The 26,259-nt window shown below is 49.5% G+C and overlaps 1 protein-coding gene, 3 long non-coding RNA genes and 1 pseudogene across 8 annotated transcripts in view; 3 read left to right on the top strand and 2 right to left on the bottom strand.

Annotated features, from left to right (window-relative positions):
- Positions 1-13,312, top strand: part of LOC112240740 — a 36,638-nt pseudogene extending 23,326 nt beyond the window's left edge.
- On the top strand, positions 8,939-9,388 carry LOC121845213. The gene is made up of 3 exons (XR_006082440.1): positions 8,939-9,057; positions 9,101-9,194; positions 9,359-9,388. It is a non-coding gene; the product is annotated as an uncharacterized LOC121845213 (long non-coding RNA).
- A 44-nt stretch (positions 13,313-13,356) lies between the features above and the next one.
- Positions 13,357-13,922, bottom strand: LOC121845211. Its single transcript, XR_006082434.1, has 2 exons — positions 13,782-13,922; positions 13,357-13,744 (listed from the first exon to the last, which is right to left on the bottom strand). It is a non-coding gene; the product is annotated as an uncharacterized LOC121845211 (long non-coding RNA).
- On the top strand, positions 13,636-14,754 carry LOC121845212. 5 transcript variants are annotated; one of them, XR_006082435.1, is made up of 3 exons: positions 13,636-13,756; positions 13,794-14,623; positions 14,736-14,754. It is a non-coding gene; the product is annotated as an uncharacterized LOC121845212 (long non-coding RNA). The 5 variants fall into 5 exon arrangements; XR_006082436.1 differs by having other exon boundaries at positions 14,677-14,748; XR_006082438.1 differs by having other exon boundaries at positions 13,794-14,627; positions 14,701-14,748.
- Positions 14,755-15,690: 936 nt separating this feature from the next.
- LOC112241497 (proteasome adapter and scaffold protein ECM29-like) overlaps positions 15,691-26,259 on the bottom strand; it is a 48,263-nt gene continuing 37,694 nt past the window's right edge. Inside the window, 8 exon segments of the mRNA XM_042316073.1 lie at positions 15,691-15,821; positions 16,945-17,016; positions 17,470-17,564; positions 18,195-18,300; positions 19,058-19,196; positions 19,299-19,491; positions 19,766-19,809; positions 21,043-21,254. Coding sequence (XP_042172007.1) covers positions 15,724-15,821; positions 16,945-17,016; positions 17,470-17,564; positions 18,195-18,300; positions 19,058-19,196; positions 19,299-19,491; positions 19,766-19,809; positions 21,043-21,254 — 959 coding nt within the window. The 3' untranslated portion in view covers positions 15,691-15,723.

Here is a 26,259-nt window from a genome sequence, read left to right as displayed (position 1 = left end):
TGTTGATGTGGTGTTAACCCTCTCCTCTCTCTGATGTGATGTGGTGTGTTAACCCTCTCCTCTCTCTGTTGATGTGGTGTTAACCCTCTCCTCTCTCTGTTGATGTGGTGTTAACCCTCTCCTCTCTCTCCTCTCCTGTTGATGTGGTGTTAACCCTCTCCTCTCTCTGATGTGGTGTTAACCCTCTCCTCTCTCTGATGTGGTGTTAACCCTCTCCTCTCTCTGTTGATGTGGTGTTAACCCTCTCCTCTCTGTTGATGTGGTGTTAACCCTCTCCTCTCTCTGTTGATGTGGTGTTAACCCTCTCCTCTGTCTGATGTGGTGTTAACCCTCTCCTCTCTCTGTTGATGTGGTGTTAACCCTCTCTCTGTTGATGTGGTGTTAACCCTCTCTCTGATGTGGTGTTAACCCTGTTGATGTGGTGTTAACCCTCTCCTCTCTCTGTTGATGTGGTGTTAACCCTCTCCTCTCTGTTGATGTGGTGTTAACCCTCTCCTCTCTCTGATGTGGTGTTAACCCTCTCCTCCCTCTGTTGATGTGGTGTTAACCCTCTCCTCTCCTCTTGATGTGGTGTTAACCCTCTCCTCTCTCTGATGTTGATGTGGTGTTAACCCTCTCTCTCTGATGTGGTGTTAACCCTCTCCTCTCTGTTGATGTGGTGTTAACCCTCTCCTCTCTGTTGATGTGGTGTTAACCCTCTCCTCTCCCTCTCCTCTCTCTGATGTGGTGTTAACCCTCTCTCTCTGATGATGTGGTGTTAACCCTCTCCTCTCCTGTTGATGTGGTGTTAACCCTCTCTCTCTGATGTGGTGTTAACCTCTCCTCTCTCTGTGATGTGGTGTTAACCCTCTCCTCTCTCTGTTGATGTGGTGTTAACCCTCTCCTCTCTCTCCTCTCTCTGATGTGGTGTTAACCCTCTCCTCTCTCTGTTGATGTGGTGTTAACCCTCTCCTCTCCTGTTGATGTGGTGTTAACCCTCTCCTCTCTCTGATGTGGTGTTAACCCTCTCCTCTCTGTTGATGTGGTGTTAACCCTCTCCTGATGTGGTGTTAACCCTCTCTGTTGATGTGGTGTTAACCCTCTCCTCTCTGTTGATGTGGTGTTAACCCTCTCTGTTGATGTGGTGTTAACCCTCTCCCCTCTCCTCTCTGTTGATGTGGTGTTAACCCTCTCCTCTGTTGATGTGGTGTTAACCCTCTCCTCTCTCTGATGTGGTGTTAACCCTCTCCTCTCTGTTGATGTGGTGTTAACCCTCTCCTCTCTCTGTTGATGTGGTGTTAACCCTCTCCTCTCTGTTGATGTGGTGTTAACCCTCTCCTCTCTCTGTTGATGTGGTGTTAACCCTCTCCTCTCTGTTGATGTGGTGTTAACCCTCTCCTCTCTGTGATGTGGTGTTAACCCTCTCCTCTCTGTTGATGTGGTGTTAACCCTCTCCTCTCTCTGTTGATGTGGTGTTAACCCTCTCCTCTCTCTGTTGATGTGGTGTTAACCCTCTCCTCTCTCTGTTGATGTGGTGTTAACCCTCTCTCTCTCTGATGTGGTGTTAACCCTCTCCTCTCTCTGTTGATGTGGTGTTAACCCTCTCCTCTCTCTGATGTGGTGTTAAACCTCTCCTCTCTCTGTGTAACCCTCTCCTCTCTCTGTTGATGTGGTGTTAACCCTCTCCTCTCTCTGTTGATGTGGTGTTAACCCTCTCCTCTCTGTTGATGTGGTGTTAACCTCTCCTCTCTCTGATGTGGTGTTAACCCTCTCCTCTCTGTGATGTGGTGTTAACCCTCTCCTCTGTTGATGTGGTGTTAACCTCTCTCTCTGATGTGGTGTTAACCCTCTCCTCTCCTGTTGATGTGGTGTTAACCCTCTCCTGGCTCCACCAGGTGTTGGAGGATAAGATGAGGAATGCAGAGGCAGAGAGGGAGAAGGAACTAAAAGCTGCTCAACAGAAAGTCAACTCTGCTAAAACCAAGGCTGACGCGTTCAGCAAGAAACTGAAGGAGAGACAACAGGTGGAGACACACACACAGACAGAGACACAGACACAAAACCCGAAGGTTACATTACCCCAGCCGTGACCCGGGTTACATTACATTACCCAGCCGTAACACTATTCAAGACCCTCCACAGTGTACAAACAAGGGGGTTGCACTTTTGACATGAAAGGTGTGTGTGTGTGTGTAGGAGGCTGAGTCCCTGGTCCTAGAGTTGGAGGAGTTGAAGAGGGAGCAGACTGGCTATGAACAACAGATCCTGGCAGTAGACGAAGCCATGAAGACGATCCAGGAACAGATAGACAACATGTCCACCACCGTGGCAGAGAACAAGGTACCGTTTACCTCCTGGTCCAATACTGTCAAATGTCCTCCACCTCATTAGTTAGCCCTGTCCGAGTGTCCACCTCATCAGTTAGCCCGGCCCCGAGTGTCCACCTCATCAGTTAGCCCGGCCTCGAGTGTCCACCTCATCAGTTAGCCCGGCCCCGAGTGTCCACCTCAGTTAGCCCTGTCCCGAGTGTCCACCTCATCAGTTAGCCCGGCCATCAGTTAGCCCTGTCCGAGTGTCCACCTCATCAGTTAGCCCGGCGTCATCAGTTAGCCCTGTCCGAGTGTCCACCTCATCAGTTAGCCCGGCCCCGAGTGTCCACCTCATCAGTTAGCCCGGCCCCCCCGAGTGTCCACCTCATCAGTTAGCCCGGCCCGAGTGTCCACCTCATCAGTTAGCCCGGCCCCGAGTGTCCACCTCATCAGTTAGCCCGGCCCCGAGTGTCCACCTCATCAGTTAGCCCGGCCCCGAGTGTCCACCTCATCAGTTAGCCCGCCCCGAGTGTCCACCTCATCAGTTAGCCCGGCCCCGAGTGTCCACCTCATCAGTTAGCCCGGCCCCGAGTGTCCACCTCATCAGTTAGCCCGGCCCCGAGTGTCCACCTCATCAGTTAGCCCGGCCCCGAGTGTCCACCTCATCAGTTAGCCCGGCCCCGAGTGTCCACCTCATCAGTTAGCCCGGCCCGAGTGTCCACCTCAGTTAGCCCGGCCCAGTCCACCTCATCAGTTAGCCCGGCCCAGAGTGTCCACCTCATCAGTTAGCCCGGCCTCGAGTGTCCACCTCATCAGTTAGCCCGGCCCCGAGTGTCCACCTCATCAGTTAGCCCGTCCTCGAGTGTCCACCTCATCAGTTAGCCCTGTCCCGAGTGTCCACCTCATCAGTTAGCCCGGCCCCGAGTGTCTGGATTGTTGACATGAACTAGCTATATTTGTTTATATACTTTATCACTAACAACACTCTCCTTCCTCAACCTCTCTCCAGGAGTCTGTGCGTAAGGCCCAGGAGGAGTTGACTAGACAGAAAGAGGTGATCGTAGCCCAGGACAAAGAGATCAAGGTATGATCACTACATTATTGTCAGTAGTACTGGTGTTGTTATTACCATGCTGCTCCTCATCATCATCATCGTCATGTTGTCGTGGAAACCATCTCGGACACGCAGAACTAAAATCCTTCATAAAAGCATCAGATGCTGGATCAAGTTCTGCTGGAGATGTAGGTGAAAAGATACTAAGGAGATTAGCAAAATCCCGCTCCCCCACCACCCCACAATGGATCAGTCCACTCAGACAGGTGTCTGAGACTGATGGACTGTGCCATCGCCCACGGCCTCCACAATGGATCAGTCCACCCAGACAGGAGCCAATCAGACAGGTGTCTTGACTGATGGATCTGTTGACCAACAGCCTATCAACCAACCAGTTGACTAAATGGATCAGTCCACTAGACAGTCACTCAGCTAAGAAAGCCTAATATTGCGACTGAGACATAATTTTAATTTTTTTTTACAAAGCATTTAAATGCTGAAAGTGATGTGCAAGAGAATATGGTTATAGGTGTTCAGCGGGCAAATCGGATTAAGATCCTGATGTTGACCTGAAAAGACTTGTAAGATCACTGACTGTGGGATCAGTAACATGCTTAGTTCCACACTGAAGGAGGAGACTCCTCTGTCACAAAATATTTTATTTGACCTTTTATTTAAAGCATTTAAATTAAGAACAAATTCTTATTTTCAATGACGAGGAACAGTGGGTTAACTGCCTGTTCAGGGGCAGAATCGACAGATTTGTACCTTGTCAGCTCGGGCCTTGAAAATGACCTTCCGTTAAGATCACCACTGTCGGCTCGCTGCCATGCCTCTAGCTCCAACCACTGAGGCTACCCTGCCACCTCTACGCTCTAACCACTAGGCTACCCTGACCTCTATTTAACCACTAGGCTACCCTGCCTCCTACTAACTAACCACTAGGCTTATTTTCCTCCCTAAACCACTAGGCTTACCTGCCTGCCACCTTACACTCTAGAACCACAGGCTTTGTACCTTACACTCTAACCACTAGGCTTTGCCTTTTCAACCACTAGGCTACTAGCCAACCTCTAACCACTAGGCTACCTGCCTCCTCTAACCACTAGGCTACACACTCTAACCACTAGGCTACCTGCCTCCTCTAACCACTACTACCCTCTAACCACTAGGCTAACCTTAGGCTACCTCTACACTCTAACCACTAGGCTACCCTGCCACCTCTACACTCTAACCACTAGGCTACCTGCTACCTCTACACTCTAACCACTAGGCTACCCTGCCTCCTCTACACTCTAACCACTAGGCTACCCTGCCACCTCTACACTCTAACCACTAGGCTACCCTGCCGCCTCTACACTCTAACCACTAGGCTACCCTGCCGCCTCTACACTCTAACCACTAGGCTACCCTGCCACCTCTACACTCTAACCACTAGGCTCCATAGTATCTACCACCCAATTAAAGAGGATCCTACATCCCAAAATGAACATTGAGATTTTACCCAGACCTCAAGTGGTCTCCTGATATGGTTTAAACATTGTTATGGACTTGAAGTGTGATTTTTGAGAATAAAAACCTGAGAAAATTGGGGGGGAAGGAATCAAATTGAGAAAATAGAGGCTCCTAGAGACGCGACAATATCAGTTGTTACGTGCATCTGTCCATGAGAGATTACTATAACCTCTGATCTAGGATCAGATCACTTTGTAAAAAATATCTCAGTTCTACCCAACTCTTATGAGCTACTTTGACGATGTAATATCATGTTCCATGATAACAAAGTGTGTGTGTGTGTGTGTGTGTGTGTGTGTGTGTGTGTGTGTGTGTTCAGGGTAAAAGTACAGAAGCCAACCATATGAGAGAGAGAACCAATGAGTCTCAGTTGAAGATTAAAGAGTTGGAACACAACATCAGCAAACACCGTAAAGACAGTCAGGAGGCTGCTGCTAAGGTAGTTACTGATCAAACACCGTAAAGACAGTCAGGATGCTGCTGCTAAGGTAGTTACTGATCAAACACCGTAAAGACAGTCAGTTACTGATCAAACACAGTAAAGACAGTCAGCTGCTGCTAAGGTAGTTACTGATCAAACACCGTAAAGACAGTCAGGATGCTGCTGCTAAGGTAGTTACTGATCAAACACCGTAAAGACAGTCAGGATGCTGCTGCTAAGGTAGTTACTGATCAAACACCGTAAAGACAGTCAGGATGCTGCTGCTAAGGTAGTTACTGATCAAACACCGTAAAGACAGTCAGGATGCTGCTGCTAAGGTAGTTACTGATCAAACACCGTAAAGACAGTCAGGATGCTGCTGCTAAGGTAGTTACTGATCAAACACCGTAAAGACAGTCAGGATGCTGCTGCTAAGGTAGTTACTGATCAAACACCGTAAAGACAGTCAGGATGCTGCTGCTAAGGTAGTTACTGATCAAACACCGTAAAGACAGTCAGGATGCTGCTGCTAAGGTAGTTACTGATCAAACACCGTAAAGACAGTCAGGATGCTGCTGCTAAGGTAGTTACTGATCAAACACCGTAAAGACAGTCAGGATGCTGCTGCTAAGGTAGTTACTGATCAAACACCGTAAAGACAGTCAGGATGCTGCTGCTAAGGTAGTTACTGATCAAACACCGTAAAGACAGTCAGGAGGCTGCTGCTAAGGTAGTTACTGATCAAACACCACCGTAAAGACAGTCAGGAGGCTGCTGCTAAGGTAGTTACTGATCAAACACCGTAAAGACAGTCAGGAGGCTGCTGCAAGTTACTGATCAAAACACAGTAAGACAGTCAGGTTACTGATCAAACAACAACAAACACTGTAAAGACAGTCAGGAGGCTGCTGCTAAGGTAGTTACTGATCAAACACCGTAAAGACAGTCAGGAGGCTGCTGCTAAGGTAGTTACTGATCAAACACCGTAAAGACAGTCAGGAGGCTGCTGCTAAGGTAGTTACTGATCAAACACCGTAAAGACAGTCAGGAGGCTGCTGCTAAGGTAGTTACTGATCAAACACCGTAAAGACAGTCAGGAGGCTGCTGCTAAGGTAGTTACTGATCAAACACCGTAAAGACAGTCAGGATGCTGCTGCTAAGGTAGTTACTGATCAAACACCGTAAAGACAGTCAGGATGCTGCTGCTAAGGTAGTTACTGATCAAACACCGTAAAGACAGTCAGGATGCTGCTGCTAAGGTAGTTACTGATCAAACACTGTAAAGACAGTCAGGATCTCCTTTGATCTGTTTGTCTCTTCAGAAGAGATCACTAAATCACAGCACTAGATGTTCCTTACTGTTAGAGGACCGTGAAGAGTCAGGATCTGCTAGCCAGACTAACGTCTCTTTTCTCTCTCTATCCATCTCTCTCCGTCCTTTATCCATCCCTGCCCTCTATCCATCCCTCTCCCTGCCCTCTATCCATCCATCTCTCTCCCTGTCCTCTCTCTATCCATCTCTCTCCCTGTCCTTCTCTATCCATCTCTCCCTGTCCTCTCTCTATCCATCTCTCTCCCTGTCCTCTCTATCTCTCTCTCTCCATCTCTCTCCCTGTCCTCTCTCTATCCATCTCTCTCCCTGTCCTCTCTCTATCCATCTCTCTCCCTGTCCTCTCTCTATCCATCTCTCTCTCTATCCATCTCTCTCCCTGCCCTCTATCTATCCATCTCTCCCCCTGTCCTCTCTCTCCATCCATCTCTCTCCCTGCCCTCTATCCATCCATCCCTCTCCCCCTGCCCTCTATCTATCCATCTCTCTCCCTGCCCTCTATCTATCCATCTCTCTCCCTGTCCTCTCTCTATCCATCCCTCTCCCTGTCCTCTCTCTATCCATCTCTCTCCCTGTCCTCTCTCTATCCATCTCTCTCCCTGTCCTCTATCCATCCATCTCTCTCCCTGTCCTCTATCCATCCATCTCTCTCCCTGTCTCTATCTATCCATCTCTCTCCCTGTCCTCTATCCATCCCCTCTATCTATCCATCCCTCCCCCTGTCCTCTCTCTATCCATCTCTCCCTGCCCTCTATCTATCCATCTCTCTCCCTGTCCTCTCTCTATCCATCTCTCTCCCTGTCCTCTATCCATCCATCTCTCTCCCTGTCCTCCATCCATCTCTCTCCCTGTCCTCTATCTATCCATCTCTCTCCCTGTCCTCTATCCATCCATCTATCCATCCCTCTTATCCATCCATCCCTCTCCCTCTCTATCCATCTCTCTCCCTGTCCTCTGAGAGGATCCTATCCATCCATCCCTCTCCCTGTCCTCTCTCTATCCATCTCTCTCCCTGTCCTCTGCTCTATCCATCTCTCTCCCTGTCCTCTCTCTATCCATCTCTCTCCCTGTCCTCTATCTATCCATCTCTCCCTGTCCTCTATCCATCCATCTCTCTCCCTGTCCTCTATCCATCCATCTCTCTCCCTGAGAGGGTGAGTCTATCCATCCATCTCTCTCCTGTCCTCTATCCATCCATCTCTCTCCCTGTCCTCTCTCTATCCATCCATCTCTCTCCAGGTGTCTCGTATGTTAGAGGAACACGAGTGGATCAGTCAGGAGAGAGGCCTGTTCGGCCAGCCCAACACGGGATACGACTTCAAGGTCAACAACCCTAAAGAGGCGGGCCAGAGGCTGAGGAAGCTGGAAGAGTCCAAGTCACGACTGGAGAGATCTGTCAACAAGAGAGCCATGAACATGTTGAGTCAGGCTGAGGAGAGGGTGAGTTTGGGGAGGAGAGGGTGAGTTTAGGGAGGAGAGGGTGAGTTTGGGGAGGAGAGGGTGAGTTTGGGGAGGAGAGGGTGAGTTTAGGGAGGAGAGGGTGAGTTTGGGGAGGAGAGGGTGAGTTTGGGGAGGAGAGGGTGAGTTTGGGGAGGAGAGGGTGAGTTTGGGGAGGAGAGGGTGAGTTTGGGGAGGAGAGGGTGAGTTTGGGGAGGAGAGGGTGAGTTTGGGGAGGAGAGGGGTGAGGAGGAGAGGGTGAGTTTGGGGAGGAGAGGGTGAGTTTGGGGAGGAGAGGGTGAGTTTGGGGAGGAGAGGGTGAGTTTGGGGAGGAGAGGGTGAGTTTGGGGAGGAGAGGGTGAGTTTGGGGAGGAGAGGGTGAGTTTGGGGAGGAGAGGGTGAGTTTGGGGAGGAGAGGGTGAGTTTGGGGAGGAGAGGGTGAGTTTGGGGAGGAGAGGGTGAGTTTGGGGTGAGTTTGGGGAGGAGAGGGTGAGTTTGGGGAGGAGAGGGTGAGTTTGGGGAGGAGAGGGTGAGTTTGGGGAGGAGAGGGTGAGTTTGGGGAGGAGAGGGTGAGTTTGGGGAGGAGAGGGTGAGTTTGGGGAGGAGAGGGTGAGTTTGGGGAGGAGAGGGTGAGTTTGGGGAGGAGAGGGTGAGTTTGGGGAGGAGAGGGTGAGTTTTGGGGAGGTGAGGGTGAGTTTGGGGAGGAGAGTGTGAGTTTAGGGAGGTGTGTCACATGTTGAGTCAGGCTGAGGAGAGGGTGAGTTTGGGGAGGTGTGGGTGAGTTTAGGGAGGTGTTTTACATGTTGAGTCAGGCTGAGGAGAGGGTGAGTTTAGGGAGGTGTGGTGAGTTTGGGGAGGTGAGGGTGAGTTTAGGGAGGTGTTTTACATGTTGAGTTTAGGCTGAGGAGAGGGTGAGTTTGGGGAGGTGTGTGTGTGTTTGGGGAGGTGTGTGTGAGTTTAGGGAGGTGTTTTACATGTTGAGTCAGGCTGAGGAGAGGGTGAGTTTAGGGAGGTGTGTGTGTTGAGTTTGGGGAGGTGTGTGTGTGTTTAGGGAGGTGTTTTACATGTTGAGTCAGGCTGAGGAGAGGGTGAGTTTGGGGAGGTGTGTCACATGTTGAGTCAGGCTGAGGAGAGGGTGAGTTTAGGGAGGTGTGTTTTTAGGGGAGTTGAGTCAGGCTGAGGAGAGGGTGTGTTTGGGGAGGTGTGTCAGTGTTGAGTCAGGCTGAGGAGAGGGTGAGTTTGGGGAGGTGTGTGTGTGTTTGGGGAGGTGTGTGTGTGTTGAGTCAGGCTGAGGAGAGGGTGAGTTTAGGGAGGTGTGTCACATGTTGAGTCAGGCTGAGGAGTTTAGGTGTGAGTTTGGGGAGGTGTGTGTGTGTGTTGGGGAGGTGTGTGTGTTGAGTTTGGGGAGGAGAGTGTGTTTTTGGGAGGTGTGTGTGAGTTTGGGGAGGTGTGTGTGTGTTTGGGGAGTGTGTGTGTGTTGGGGAGGTGTGTGTGAGTTTAGGGAGGTGTTTTACATGTTGAGTCAGGCTGAGGAGAGGGTGAGTTTGGGGAGGTGTTTTACATGTTGAGTCAGGCTGAGGAGAGGGTGAGTTTAGGGAGGTGTGTTACATGTTGAGTCAGGCTGAGGAGAGGGTGAGTTTAGGGAGGTGTTTTACATGTTGAGTCAGGCTGAGGAGAGGGTGAGTTTGGGGAGGTGTGTGTGTTTCCTTTGGACCTTGTACCAAATCTATTTGGATTCCTCCTCCCCCTCTTGGGCCCTTCTCGAGGTTCTGGCAGATGTCAATAGGTAATGGGAGCACCCTTTGATATGATTGGAGGAGAGTACGTGACCCTTGACCCTATTTTTGCCCTAACTTCCATCAGTATAATGACCTGATGAAGAAGAAGAGGATCGTAGAGAATGACAAGTCTAAGATCCTCCAGACCATAGAGGAGCTGGACCAGAAGAAGAAGGAGGCCCTCAACATCGCCTGGCAGAAGGTCTGTCTGTCTCTGATGTGTCTGCCTGGCAGAAGGTCTGTCTGTCTCTGATGTGTCTGCCTGGCAGAAGGTCTGCCTGTTTCTGATGTGTCTGCCTGTCTCTGATGTGTCTGCCTGGCAGAAGGTCTGTCTGTCTCTGATGTGTCTGCCTGGCAGAAGGTCTGTCTGTCTCTGTGTGTCTGTCTGCCTGGCAGAAGGTCTGTCTGTCTCTGATGTGTCTGCCTGGCAGAAGGTCTGTCTGTCTCTGATGTGTCTGCCTGGCAGAAGGTCTGCCTGTTTCTGATGTGTCTGCCTGGCAGAAGGTCTGTCTGTCTCTGTGTGTCTGCCTGGCAGAAGGTGTGTGTCTGTCTGCCTGGCAGAAGGTCTGTCTGTCTCTGTCTGCCTGGCAGAAGGTTTGTGTGTCTGTCTGCCTGGCAGAAGGTGTGTCTGTCTCTGTGTGTCTGTCTGTCTGTCTCTGTGTTTGATAAATGTCTTAATGATACAGGACCATTTTGATGTGAAAACAAGTTGTGGTAAAAAGACATGACTGTGTTTGTCCTCTGAGACAAAGTCTAGAAGCTAACAGGAATTAAGTCTTCATGTCTCTGGCAAAGTGACTCATCAAACTTTTCTGTCTCCTCTCGGGCTCCTGTCTCCTCTGTCTTCTGTCTCTGTCTCATCTCTGTGTGTCTCCAGGTGAATAAAGACTTTGGCAGTATCTTCTCCACTCTGCTGCCGGGGGCTGATGCCCGTCTGGCCCCTCCTGAGGGCTGCGGGGCCTTAGAGGGCCTGGAGTTCAAGGTGGCTCTGGGAAACACGTGGAAGGAGAACCTCACTGAACTCAGCGGAGGACAGAGGTACGGGGAGATCAATTGAATCATTAACTGATTGGTTATTGATACATACAGTGTGTGTGTGTGTTAGACTTGTGCTACTAATTTCTAGTTTCCTCACCTCTGCAAACACAATGGTTGTTTACCCAGATCAGCTCTGGGGGAAAAAATCTGATATGATTTGGCCAAAACATCAGAATTGTACTGCCTGTGTACGCGCAGCCAGAAGGTGTCAAAGGTCAGATGATGGATTAAGACAGCTCTTTTTTGATTGTCTAGTGATCAGTAACACTATCTTTGATTCTATTGAAGTGGACTCAAGTGAACAGAATGGTCCTCTTTGGCCGAACGCGTGTGTAACTGTGTGTTTTTATTCTAAAATTGATTTAAAAAAAATAACATTCTCATCCATCTACACACACTAGCCCATAATGTGACAAAGCGAAAACAGTTTTTTTTAGGAATGTTTGCAAATAAAAAAATAATCTGAATTATCCTATTTACATAAGTATTCAGACTCTTTGCTATGAGACTCGAAATTGAGCTGAGGTGCATCCTGTTTCCACAACTTGATTGGACATGATTTGGAAAGGCACACATCCGTCTATATAAGGTCCCACAGTTGACAGTGCATGTCAGAGCAAAAACCAAGCCATGAGGTCGAAGGAGTTATTCGTACAGCTCCGAGACAGGATTGTGTGGAGGCCCAGATCTGGGGAGAGGTACCAAAACATTTCTGCAACATTGAAGGTCCCCAAGAACACAGTGGCCTCCATCATTCTGAAATGGAAGACGTTTGGAACCACAAGACTCTTCCTGGCCGCCCAGCCAAACTGAGCAATCTGGGGAGAAGGTCTTTGGTCAGGGAGGTGACCAAGAACCTGATGGTCACTCTGACAGAGTTCCAGAGTTCCTCTGAGATGGGAGAACCTTCCAGAAGGACAACCATCTCTGCAGCATTCCACCAATCAGGCCTTTATGGTAGAGTGGTTAAACAGAAGCCACTCCTCAGTAAAAGGCACATGAAGACTCTCAGACCATGAGAAACAAGATTCTCTGGTGAAACCAAGCTTGAACTCTTTGGCCTGAAGGCCAAGCGTCACGTCTGGAGGAAACCTGGTACCATCCCTACGGTGAAGCATGGTGGTGGCAGAATTATGCTGTGGGATGTTTTTCAGGGACTGGGAGAAAGATGAATGGAGAAAAGTACAGAGAGATCGTTGATGAAAACCTGCTCAGGACCTCAGACTGGGGTGAAGGTTCACCTTCCAACAGGTCAACGACCCTAAGCACACAGCCAAGACAACGCAGGAGTGGCTTCGACACAAGTCTCTGAATGCCCTTGAGTGGCCGAGCCAAAGCCCGGACTTGAACCCGATCGAACATCTCTGGAAACCTGAAAGCAACGCTCCCCACCCAACCTGACAGAGCTTGAGAGGATCTGCAGAGAAGAATGGGAGAAACTCCCCAAATACAGGTGTGCCGAGCTTGTAGTGTCATACCCAAGAGGACTGGAGGCTGTAATCGCTGCCAAAAGTGCTTCAACAAAGTACTGAGTAAAGGGTCTGAATACTGATGGAAATGTGGTTTTCTTTCTTAGATACATTTTCACACAAAGGTTGTGTTGAGGTAAAAAAAAAATCAATTTTAGAGTAAGGCTGTAACAAACTGGAAAAAGTCAAGGGTCTGAATGCACTGCAACTGTGTGTTCCAGGTCTCTGGTAGCCTTGTCTCTGATCCTGGCCATGCTGCTGTTTAAACCGGCTCCCATCTACATCTTGGACGAAGTGGATGCTGCCCTGGACCTCTCACACACACAGAACATAGGACAGATGTTGAGGACACACTTCACACACTCCCAGGTAACGCACCTGTCCTACACACACACTGGGGGGTAGTAGCCTAGTAACCGTAAAGGTTGCAAGATCGTATCCCCGAGCCGACAAGGTAAACACCTGTTGTTCTGAATAAGAATTTGTTCTTAACTGACTTGCCTAGTTACATAAAACCCATTGTCTCTTTCTGGTTTCTCCTCTCTGTAGTTTGTGGTGGTCTCTCTGAAGGATGGCATGTTCACCAACGCCAACGTTCTGTTCAAGACCAAGTTTGTAGACGGGGTGTCTGCCGTGTCCCGTACCACCCAGGCCCAACCAGACCAGAACAAAGGGCCGCGAAAAGGCCCGTCTCATCGGCCGCAGGCACAAAAAAAGAATCGCTAACTAGTTCGTGTCTGTAGCTAGCTAGAGAGGCCAACTGATGTTTCTACGTGTCTTGTTTGTCCTTTTATGTACGTTAAGGTAACTAAAGGCCTTTCTACGATGATTTACTTGTCTATTCAACTAGCCGTCTGGCTTAACATGAATCCTGCATATAGCAATTCTTCTGTCCTTGTATACAGATGTTTGTGTGTCTGAAATATACTACACCATGTATTTTAATGTTTTGTTGCTTAAAATAAAAGCCCCTTTTCACAAACAGTCTGGCGTAGTTTAAACCCCAAATAATGACGTCTTCAAAGCTGAAGGTAGTTTATTTATTTAGGAGACAAATTCACGAGAATTACATGCCTCCCTCTCACACCAACCGACCCCCACTGTTCATTGTTGGGTTTTTAAATCAACATGGCTGAAAACATATTTTTTTACACATGCAAACTGGGGGAAAGAAGTAATTACCAAGTTCAGACAGAGAAACATCACTGGTCACCAACTCTTTAGAGGTAGGTGCAGGCTTTTGGTCCAACCCAGCACTAGTTAACATTACCTATCATCAGGCGTTCGACAGAAAATTAACAGTATTGTGGAGCTCCAGCACCTATTTCAGTCCAAACCGTGATAAGTGTTGGGCTGGAACAAAAGCCTGCTCACCCTGTAGATCAGGGGTGTTTTTCCCCTTTCAATTAAAGACCTGGACAACCAGGTGAGGAGAGTTCCTTACTAAAGACCTGGACAACCAGGTGAGGAGAGTTCCTTACTAATTAGTGACCTTAAATTCATTGAGGGAGAAGGCAAAACCCACACACACTCAGCCCTCTGTGGAATGAGCTGATTGGCTGGAACAACAGCCTCCATACACCCAGTAGCTCTCCAGGACCAAGGAGTTGACAACCAATGTGTTAAATAAAGTTGCAGTATCATCCTGGGTTTACGTCCCAAATGGCAACCCTTATTCCCACTAGTAGTGTTTAGGGAATCAGGGCACCATGTGGGATGTACCATTGTAGTTCATCAGTAGGGGTGTACTGTACTGGCTGCTGTAGGAGAGAAGCTGTTACACGGGACAAATCCCTAACGCCACCAGGTTCCCAAACTGCCCAGGACTTGTTTTTTTAAAAGCATGTTAAGACTGTAAAAAAAAAAAAACTAACTGATTTTAGTTTGGGAAATCTATTCCAAAGTCTCCAAGAGATCCTTTACAAATCCAAACAAGATTTTAAAATGGATGTTTATAATCATTGATCTTATTAGCCACCTGAACCATCTGCTCAGTAATTTATTTTTTACAAAATTGTCCCGCGGCTGAATCTAGTTGATGATCCCTGGACGACAAAAGTGCACTACTACAGAGCAGAGGATCCTATGGGATCTGGTCAACAGTAGTGCACTATATAGGGAATAGGGTGCTGTTTGTTTACATGGCGTTTAATTATAAATGACCCAGCCAGCCGTACACACATTGACACAACACACATTATAATCACCACGCCTGTCCACAGAGATCTGGGGGGTGTGTTCAGGGTTGACTAGGTAGGTGTGTGTTCAGGGTTGACTAGGTAGGTGTGTGTGTGTGTGTTCAGGGTTGACTCTGGGTTCCTCCGACCTGGGCCTTGTCTCGGTCAGGTGTGTTCAGGGTTGACTAGGTAGGTGTGTGTGTGTGTGTTTCAGGGTTGACTAGGTAGGTGTGTGTGTGTTCAGGGTTGAACGACACACACACAGGGTATGGATGTTCCTCCGTAGCTCCTGGGCCTTGTCTAGGAGGGGAGGTCCCCCTAGGGGGTATAGGAGGGGAGACGCACTGCCACTGTCTGTCTGCAGGGTTGACTAGGTAGGTGTGTCCCCCTGTGTGGGTGTGTTCAGGGTTGACTAGGTAGGTGTGTGTGTGGGGGTTCAGGGACACTGTCCCCCTAGGGGGTATAGGAGGGGTGTGTGTCAGACACTGTCCCCCTGGGGGTATAGGAGGGGAGACACTGTCCCCAGGGTGTGGAGGGTTGACACTGTCCCCCTAGGGGGTATGTGTCCCCCTAGTTCCTGGGCCTGTCCCCTTCAGGGTCTAGGTCAGGTCTGCTGTCCCCCTGGGGGTAGGGTTGACTAGGTAGGTGTGTGTGTGTGTGTGGTTCAGGGTTGACTAGGTGGTGTAGGAGGGTGACACTGTCCCCCTAGGGGGTCCTCCGGGAGTTCCTGGGCCTTGTCTCGGGGTCAGGTCCCCTGGGGGTATAGGAGGGGAGACACTGTCTGGAGGGGAGACACTGTCCCCCTAGGGGGTATGGAGGGGGACACTGTCCCCCTAGGGGGTATAGGAGGGGAGACACTGTCTTTCCCCTAGGGGCACTCCCACTGGGGAGACACGCTCTCTGCAGGGTCTAGGAGGGGAGACAGGTCCCCCTAGGGGGTATAGGAGGGGAGACACACTCCCACTGGGGGTATGGAGGGGAGACACTGTCCTCCTGGGGGTTAGGACACTGTCCCAGGGGGTCTAGGAGGGGAGACACGCTCTCTGACCGCTGTCTGGGTCTAGGAGGGGAGACACTGTCCCCCAGGGGTAGGAGGGGAGACACGCTCTCTGTGTCCCCTTCAGGGTCTAGGAGGGAGACACTCAGGGGGTACGGAGGGGAGACACACTGTCCCCCTAGGGGGTATAGGAGGGGAGACACTGTCCCCCTAGGGGGTCTAGGAGGGGAGACACTGTCCCCCTAGGGGGTATAGGAGGGGAGACACTGTCCCCCTAGGGGGTATAGGAGGGGAGACGCACTCCCACTGACCGCTCTCTGCAACGACACACACACAGGGTCTAGGAGGGGAGACACACTGTCCCCCTAGGGGGTATAGGAGGGGAGACACTGTCCCCCTAGGGGGTATAGGAGGGGAGACACTGTCCCCCTAGGGGGTCTAGGAGGGGAGACACTGTCCCCCTAGGGGGTATAGGAGGGGAGACACTGTCCCCCTAGGGGGTATAGGAGGGGAGACACACTGTCCCCCTAGGGGGTATAGGAGGGGAGACACTGTCCCCCTAGGGGGTATAGGAGGGGAGACACACTGTCCCCCTAGGGGGTATAGGAGGGGAGACACTGTCCCCCTAGGGGGTATAGGAGGGAGACACTGTCCCCCTAGGGGGTATAGGAGGGAGACACTGTCCCCTAGGGGGTGTGTGTGTGTGTTCATAGGAGGGGAGACACACTGTCCCCCTAGGGGGTAGAGGAGGAGACACTGTCCCCCTAGGGGGTATAGGAGGGGAGACACACTGTCCCCCTAGGGGGTATAGGAGGGGAGACACTGTCCCCCTAGGGGGTATAGGAGGGGAGACACGCTCTCTACAATGTCCCCTTCAGGGTCTAGGAGGGGAGACACACTGTCCCCCTAGGGGGTATAGGAGGGGAGACACACTGTCCCCCTAGGGGGTATAGGAGGGGAGACACACTGTCCCCCTAGGGGGTATAGGAGGGGAGACACACTGTCCCCCTAGGGGGTATAGGAGGGGAGACACGCTCTCTGCAACGACACACACAATGTCCCCTTCAGGGTCTAGGAGGGGAGACACAATCTGTCCCCATCTGGGTCTAGGAGGGGAGACACAATCTGTCCCCATCTGGGTCTAGGAGGGGAAAAAATTAATCCCCTTCGGAGTTTAGGAGATAAATAGTTTTCAAACAGAATATGAGGCAGTGCTCATGAATATATTTTGTTCTCAAATGTTGCCTCAGGTTTGAGTAAAATGACCTCCTAGACATTGTGCTTCAAAAAACAACTCAAACATAGTCCTATATTCTTGGCATGGAAGGTCAAGTCCTGCACACTGGTGCTTTTACTTCCTGGGTTAAAGACCCCTTTAGAAGAGTTGAGAGAAGCGGGACTAGTCATATAGCCCCGGAAACAGACTGAACGGAGACTCACCTCCTGTCCTCTTCACCAGTAGTTCCACAACAGACAACGCTTCTGTCCTCACAGAGGAGTAACTCTTATTCTCTATAGGAGGAAACATTTTAAATAAACACATTGTGAATCTTTCTAATAAGAAACATCTAGGATCAGTTTCCCTCTAAAAGTTAAATGTTACCTAGTGGCTGTGTGAGAGCAGTGTTCAGGTCTTACCTAGTGGGGGTGTGTGAGAGCAGTGTTCAGGTCTTACCTAGTGGGGGTGTGTGAGAGCAGTGTGGGGTCTTACCTAGTGGGGGTGTGTGAGAGCAGTGTTCAGGTCTTACCTAGTGGGGGTGTGTGAGAGCAGTGTTCAGGTCTTACCTAGTGGGGTGTGTGAGAGCAGTGTTCAGGTCTTACCTAGTGGGGGTGTGTGAGAGCAGTGTTCAGGTCTTACCTAGTGGGGGTGTGTGAGAGCAGTGTTCAGGTCTTACCTAGTGGCTGTGTGAGAGCAGTGTTCAGGTCTTACCTAGTGGCTGTGTGAGAGCAGTGTGGAGGTCTTACCTAGTGGGTGTGTGAGAGCGCTGCATGTCTCTGTGAGAATAAGGGACAAGGCTGTGAAGTTCTGGTTGTCTTTCTCCTTCTCCAACAGTAGCAACCTACACAGGAAGGAACAACAAGAGAAAATCGTTTATCAAATCAGATGGAGACCAACATGTACCATTCCGATGGGAGTCAGAAAGGACAGGAGAGGCATGGCAGCATCTCCACCTCGCCCTCCGATAGGCTAGAGGAAGCAGCTCCACCTCGCCCTCCGATAGGCTAGAGGAAGCAGCTCCACCTCGCCCTCCGATAGGCTAGAGGAAGCAGCTCCACCTCGCCCTCCGATAGGCTAGAGGAAGTTTTAGCTTTCAGCCCTCCGATAGGCTAGAGGAAGCAGCTCCCACCCTGCCCTCCGATAGGCTAGAACTCCAACCCTGTTCCTGTAGCAGCTCCACCTCACCCTCCGATAGGCTAGACATATGTTTTAAGTCTTTCAGATCTAGATAGGGGTAGAACAGGGCTCTCCAACCCTGTTCCTGTAGAGAGACCCTCCTGTAGGTTTTAACTCCAACCCTGTTCCTGTAGAGAGACGTTCCTGTAGAGAGACCCTCCTGTAGGTTTTAACTCCAACCCTGTTCCTGGAGAGAAACCCTCCTGTAGGTTTTAACTCCAACCCTGTTCCTGGAGAGAGACCCTCCTGTAGAGAAACCCTCCACAACCTTCATAGACTGTGTTTGTTTCCTTACCTCTGGAAGTATGTCTTCATAGACTGTAGCACCCCCACCTGGACCCTCCATGTACTGAGTTTCAACCTCTCACACATCAGACAGCACAGGTCCAACTGGAAACGCTCTGGGAACACAGGAGAGACAGCATTAAACACACAGTACTACAATACAATTACAATCACTTCTGATATAATCACCTTATTGTTTTGGCTTCTATTGAAATTAGACCAAAACATTAACAAATCTCACCCTGGGTTTGTGCCGCCGTTGGGCCAGTCAGAACCTTACCCTGGGTTTGTGCGCCGTTGGGCCAGTCAGAACCTTACCCTGGGTTTGTGTGTTGTTGGGCCAGTCAGAACCTTACCCTGGGTTTGTGCCGCCGTTGGGCCAGTCAGAACCTTACCCTGGGTTTGTGCCGCCGTTGGGCCAGTCAGAACCTTACCCTGGGTTTGTGCAGAAGAACCTTACCCTGGGTTTGTGCCGTTGTTGGGCCAGTCAGAACCTTACCCTGGGTTTGTGTGTTGTTGGGCCAGTCAGAACCTTACCCTGGGTTTGTGTGTTGTTGGGCCAGTCAGAACCTTACCCTGGGTTTGTGTGTTGTTGGGCCAGTCAGAACCTTACCCTGGGTTTGTGTGTTGTTGGGAACCTTACCCTGGGTTTGTGTGTTGTTGGGCCAGTCAGAACCTTACCCTGGGTTTGTGCCGTTGTTGGGCCAGTCAGAACCTTACCCTGGGTTTGTGCCGTTGTTGGGCCAGTCAGAACCTTACCCTGGGTTTGTGTGTTGTTGGGCCAGTCAGAACCTTACCCTGGGTTTGTGTGTTGTTGGGCCAGTCAGAACCTTACCCTGGGTTTGTGTGTTGTTGGGCCAGTCAGAACCTTACCCTGGGTTTGTGTGTTGTTGGGCCAGGTCTTGCCCAGCGTCTGGAAGGCACAGAGTAGAGCTTCAGTCTGCAGCTCCTTCTCCTTCTCATCCCGATCGTCATCACTATCATGTCTCAACCTCGAAGTTGCTGCAGAATTCTGTAACACAGGATCGGACATCAGACATTTTGGACCAATCGGTAGAACACTGATGTCATAAAGGAGAAATACACAAACTCTGTCCATCTGTCTCTCTCTCACCTTCTTAATGAGTGGAATGAGTATGTCTGCCATATCACTGAAGCGGTCTTCCTGTGTGGCCTGCAGGACGTCAGCAGCACAGCCCAGGGCAGCCATCTTGTAGACCAGGTTGTCTTTACGACACTCCTTCAACACCAGATCTATCACCTCTGGTACACTGGGCTGGCCCGGGGAGGACTTCTGGAGTTCACCACTAACAGACATCATCATCATCCTCATTATCACCAACATCCTCCTCATTATCACCAACATTCCTCATTATCACCAACATCATCCCCCATTATCACCAACATCATCCCCCATTATCACCAACATCATCCCCATTATCACCAACATCCTTCATTATCACCAACATCCCCCATTATCACCAACATCCTTCATTATCACCAACATCCTTCACCAACATCCCCATCACAGGGACAAGAGACAAACTGCTCCTAGTGTCAGAAGGAGAGGAGAAACCGTACCTGCACTTAGACACCACAGAGCCGATGGCGTTCAACAGCTCCTCCTGCGGACAAACAAACAACTGGAGTGAGAAGACATCTGTACTAGACACAAACAACTGGAGTGAGAAGACATCTGTACTAGACACAAACAACTGGAGTGAGAAGACATCTGTACTAGACACAAACAACTGGAGTGAGAAGACATCTGTACTAGACACAAACAACTGGAGTGAGAAGACATCTGTACTAGACACAAACAACTGGAGTGAGAAGACATCTGTACTAGACACTAGACAAACAACTGGAGTGAGAAGACATCTGTACTAAACACTAGACAAACAACTGGAGTGAGAAGACATCTGTACTAGACACTAGACATCTGTACTAAACACTAGACACAAACAACTGGAGTGAGAAGACACCTGTACTAGACACTAGACACCTGTACTAGACACTAGACACCTGTACTAGACACCTGTACTAGACACCTGTACTAGACACTAGACATCTGTACTAGACACTAGACATCTGTACTAGACACTAGACACCTGTACTAGACACTAGACATCTGTACTAGACATCTGTACTAGACACTAGACATCTGTACTAGACACTAGACACCTGTACTAGACATCTGTACTAGACATCTGTACTAGACATCTGTACTAGACACTAGACATCTGTACTAGACACTAGACATCTGTACATCTGTACTAAACACTAGACACAAACTGTACTAGACACTGTACTACCTGACACTAGACACCTGTACTAGACACTAGACACCTGTACTAGACACATCTGTACTAGACATCTGTACTAGACATCAGACATCTGTACTAGACACTAAACAACTGACATCTGACATCTGTACTAGACATCTGTACTAGACACTAGACATCTGTACTAGACATCTGTACTAGACACTAGACATCTGTACTAGACACTAGACACTGTACTAACAACTGGAGTGAGACTAGACATCTGTACTAGACACTGACACAAACATCTGTACTAGACATCTGTACTAGACACAACTGTACTAGACATCTGTACTAGACACTAGACATCTGTACTAGACACTAGACATCTGTACTAGACACTAGACATCTGTACTAGACACTAGACATCTGTACTAGACACTAGACAAACAACTGGAGACATCTGTACTAAACATCTGTACTAAACACTAGACACAAGTTGGTCAAAGTTATCTTACAACCTCCACTAAGCACACCCACACACACACTACACACACACCACTTTATCACACACACACACACACACACACACACCTTTCCAGTCCAGGTGCGTCCAACCAGTCCCTGCAGTAGAGCGGACAACACCATACCCAGGTGAGGGGCGACCAGAGAACCCGTCTGTTGCTTAGCGATGGACGCCATGGCAGCCGCGCCCTGGGCCTTCATCTTCCACGACTGGGACTGCAAGGCCTTCTGGGTAATGTCGATCAGCTCCGTCATGTAGAGGCGGATGCCCCCAAAGCTTCCTGGAAGACGACGAGAGGTCAGGGGTTGAAAAGGTCAAAATGTTTTGTCTTTCCTATTTATTTTTAACCCCTGTCTTCGTGGTATCCAAGTGGTAGTCAGAGGAAGGCCCTAAAAATGGTCAACGACCCCAGCCACCCCAGTCATAGACATTCTCTCTACTACTGCATGGCAAGCGATGCCAAGTCTAGGACAAAAAGGCTTCTCAACAGTTTTTACCCCCCAAGCGATAAGACTCCTGAACAGGTAATCAAATGGCTTCCCGGACTATCTGCATTGTGTCCCGCCCCAACCCCTCTTTTACACTGCTGCTACTCTCTGTTTATCATATATGCATAGTCACTTTAACTATACATTCATGTACATACTACCTCAATTGGGCCGACCAACCAGTGCTCCCGTACATTGGCTAACCGGGCTATCTGCATTGTGTCCCACCACCCGCCAACCCCTCTTTTTACGCTACTACTACTACTACTACTCTCTGTTCATCATATATACATAGTCACTTTAACTTCTCTAGGGTAGGGGGCAGCATTCTGAATTTTGGATGAAAAGCGTGCCCAAATTAAACTGCATGCTACTCAGGCCCAGACGCTAGGATATGCATATAATTGGTAGAGTTGGATAGAAAACACTCTAAAGTTTCCATAACTGTTTGAATAATGTCTGTGAGTATAACAGAACTGATATGGCAGGCGAAAACCTGAGGAAAATCCATCCAGGAAGGACTATTATTTTGAAAGGCTGTTTTTCCATTGAAAGCCTATCCACCATACAAAGACTTAGGACCCAGTTCATGATCTCTATGGCTTCTTCTACATGTGGCCAGTCTTTAGGCATTGTTTCAGGCTTTTACTCTGAAAAAATGAGGGAGATACAGCACTTTCAATGAGAGGACAGTGGACATTTCCAGCCATGAGTCCTGTGTGTGACCGGAAGAGAGCCTTTCTTGTTTCTCCTTTTCTATTGACAAAGCTTTTGTCCGGTTTAAATATTATTGATTATTTATGACAAAAAACAACCCGAGGATTGATTTTAAACATCGTTTCACATGTTTCTACTAACTTTTAACGTACTTTTTAAACTTTTTGTCTTGATGTTGAGAGTGCGCATTTGTGCCTTTTGGGGATCTGAACTAAACGCACCAACAAAACTGAGGGTTTTTTTGGACATAAAGAGGGACATTATCGAACAAAACAAACATTTATTGTGTAACATGGAGTCCTGGCAGTTCCACCAGATGAAGGTCGAAGGTTAGTGTGCTTCATTTAAATCGCTATTTCTGACTGTTGCGAGTCCTCTCCTTGGCTGGAAAATGTCTGTATGGTTTCTTGTGGCTAGGCGCTGTCCTAACATAATCGCATGGTGTGCTTTCGCCGTAAAGCCTTTTGAAAATCGGACACTGCGGTTGGATTAACGAGAAGTGTATCTTTAAAATGGTGTGAAATACTTGTATGTTTGAGGAATTTTAATTATGAGATTTCTGTTGTTTTTAATTTGGCGCCCTGTACTTTCACTGGCTGTTGGCGAGGTGAGACGCTACCGTCCCACTGGTACCAGAGCTACCGTCCCACGGGTACCAGAGCTACCGTCCCACGGGTACCAGAGCTACCGTCCCACGGGTACCAGAGCTACCGTCCCACTGGTACCAGAGCTACCGTCCCACGGGTACCAGAGGTTAACCATTTCTACATGGACATACTACCGCAATCAGCCTGACTAACCGGTGTCTGTATATAGCCTCACTACTTTTATAGCCTCACTACTGTATATAGCCTGTCTTTTTACTGTTGTTTTATTTCTTTACCTACCTATTGTTCATCTAATACCTTTTTTACACTATTGGATAGAGCCTGTAAGTAAACATTTCACTGTAAGGTCTACTACACCTGTTGTATTCAGCATTTCACTGTCAGGTCTACTACACCTGTTGTATTCAGCATTTCACTGTGAGGTCTACTACACCTGTTGTATTCAGCATTTCACTGTGAGGTCTACTACACCTGTTGTATTCAGCATTTCACTGTCAGGTTTACTACACCTGTTGTATTCAGCATTTCACTGTGAGGTCTACTACACCTGTTGTATTCAGCATTTCACTGTCAGGTTTACTACACCTGTTGTATTCAGCATTTCACTGTCAGGTTTACTACACCTGTTGTATTCAGCATTTCACTGTGAGGTCTACTACACCTGTTGTATTCAGCATTTCACTGTAAGGTTTACACCTGTTGTATTCAGCACGTTCACTGTAAGGTTTACTACACCTGTTGTATTCAGATTTCAGTTAGTGTTGTCTTCAGCATTTCACTGTAAGGTCTCTACACCTGTTGTATTCAGCATTTCACTGGTCAAGAGCCAGGCGTCCTCACGTTGTATTCAGCATTTCACTGTACTACTACACCTGTTGTATTCAGCATTTCACATAATGCTTTAACCCTGTATTCAGCCGCACTGTCACGGTTTACTACACCTGTTGTCAGCATTTCACTGTCCCGGTTTACTACACCTGTTGTATTCAGCATTTCCCTGTCCGGTTCCCCTACCTACACCTGTTGTATTCAGCATTTCACTGTCAGGTTTACTACACCTGTTGTATTCAGTGGCGCAGCTAACACTGTGCAGCGCCTCACTAGACACTCTGTTGTATTCAGCATTTCACTGTGAGGTTTACTACACCTGTTGTATTCAGCATTTCACTGTAAGGTTTACTACACCTGTTGTATTCAGCATTTCACTGTCGACCAGACACTCCCTCTACAGAGCCTTAGTCCATTTGACTTCCTGTGTAGTGTCCAGTGCTAAACTTCGACCAGACACTCCCTCTGGGGAGAGGTCGACAGAGCCTTAGTCCATAGTGACTCTCCACTGTGAGTGTCCAGGTGCCTTCGACCAGACACTCCCTCGTACAGAGCCTTAGTCCATAGTGACTCTCCACCCTGTGAGTGTCCAGGTACCTTCGACCAGACACTCCCTCTGCACTGAGCCCGTCCCGCCAGGACTCGCTCCACTGTGAGGTCCAGGCGCCCTGCCCGACCAGACACTCCCTCTAACCTGGACGTCCATAGTGACTCAACTGTGAGTGTCCAGGCGCCTTCGACCAGACACTCCCTGGACAGAGCCTTAGTCCATAGTGACTCTCCACTGTGAGTGTCCAGGCGCCTTCGACCAGACACTCCCTCTACAGAGCCTTAGTCCATAGTGACTCTCCACTGTGAGTGTCCAGGCGCCTTCGACCAGACACTCCCTCTACAGAGCCTTAGTCCATAGTGACTCTCCACTGTGAGTGTCCAGGCGCCTCCCTCGACCAGACACTCCCTCTACCAGAGCCTTAGTCCATAGTGACTCTCCACTGTGAGTGTCCAGGTGCCTTCGACCAGACACTCCCTCTACAGAGCCTTAGTCCATAGTGACTCTCCACTGTGAGTGTCCAGGTGCCTTCGACCAGACACTCCCTCTACAGAGCCTTAGTCCATAGTGACTCTCCACTGTGAGTGTCCAGGTGCCTTCGACCAGACACTCCCTCTACAGAGCCTTAGTCCATAGTGACTCTCCACTGTGAGTGTCCAGGTGCCTCTCACCAGACACTCCCTCGACAGAGCCTTAGTCCATAGTGACTCTCCACTGTGACCAGGTGCCTTCGTGACACTCCCTCTACAGACCAGTCCATAGTGACTCTCTGTGACCAGGTGTGTGTTCCCTCTACAGAGCCTTAGTCCAGGTGTGTGTTCTCCACTGTGACCAGGTGTCTGTCACCAGACACTCCCTCGACCAGGTGTGTGTTCCTCTCTCTCCTCTCTGACCAGGTGTGTGTATCTCTGACCAGGTGTGCGTTTCTCTGACCAGGTGTGTTTTTCTCTCCCTCTCTGACCAGGTGTGTGTTTCTCTGACCAGGTGTGTGTTTCTCTGACCAGGTGTGTTCCTCTCTCTCTCTCTCTGACCAGGTGTGTGTTCCTCTCCTCTCTCTCTCTGACCAGGTGTGTGTTCCTCTCTCTCTCTCTGACCAGGTGTGTGTTCCTCTCTCTCTCTCTCTGACCAGGTGTGTGTTTCTCTCTCTCTCTGACCAGGTGTGTGTTCCTCTCTGACCAGGTGTGTGTTTCTCCCTCTCTCTCTGACCAGGTGTGTGTTTCTCTCCTCTCCTCTGACCAGGTGTGTGTTTCTCTCCTCTCTCTCTCTGACCAGGTGTGTGTTTCTCTCCTCTCCCTCTCTGACCAGGTGTGTGTTCCTCTCTCTCTCTCCCTCTCTGACCAGGTGTGTGTTCCTCTCTGCTCTCTCTCTGACCAGGTGTGTGTTCCTCTCCAGGTGTGTGTTCTCTCTCTCTCTGACCAGGTGTGTGTTCCTCTCTGCTCTCTCTGACCAGGTGTGTGTTCCTCTCTGCTCTCTCTCTGACCAGGTGTGTGTTCCTCTCTGCTCTCTCTCTGACCAGGTGTGTGTTCCTCTCTGCTCTCTCTCTGACCAGGTGTGTGTTCCTCTCTGCTCTCTCTCTGACCAGGTGTGTGTTCCTCTCTGCTCTCTCTCTGACCAGGTGTGTGTTCCTCTCCTCTCTCTCTCTGACCAGGTGTGTGTTCCTCTCCTCTCTCTCTCTGACCAGGTGTGTGTTCCTCTCCTCTCTCTCTCTGACCAGGTGTGTGTTCCTCTCTGCTCTCTCTCTGACCAGGTGTGTGTTCCTCTCTGTTCTCTCTCTCTGACCAGGTGTGTGTTCCTCTCTCTCTCTCTGACCAGGTGTGTGTTCCTCTCTCTCTCTCTCTGACCAGGTGTGTGTTCTCTCTCCTCTCTCTCTCTCTCTGACCAGGTGTGTGTTCCTCTCCTCTCTCTCTCTGACCAGGTGTGTGTTCCTCTCTCTCTCTCTCTGACCAGGTGTGTGTTCCTCTCCTCTCTCTCTGACCAGGTGTGTGTTCCTCTCTCTCTCTCTCTGACCAGGTGTGTGTTCCTCTCTGCTCTCTCTCTGACCAGGTGTGTGTTCCTCTCCAGGTGTGTGTTCCTCTCTCTCTCTCTGACCAGGTG

Source organism: Oncorhynchus tshawytscha, unplaced genomic scaffold, assembly GCF_018296145.1.
Source record: "Oncorhynchus tshawytscha isolate Ot180627B unplaced genomic scaffold, Otsh_v2.0 Un_contig_852_pilon_pilon, whole genome shotgun sequence".
NCBI lineage: Eukaryota > Metazoa > Chordata > Actinopteri > Salmoniformes > Salmonidae > Oncorhynchus > Oncorhynchus tshawytscha.
Note: the sequence above shows the minus strand (reverse complement) of the source record. Positions and strands in the feature narration are given on the sequence as shown.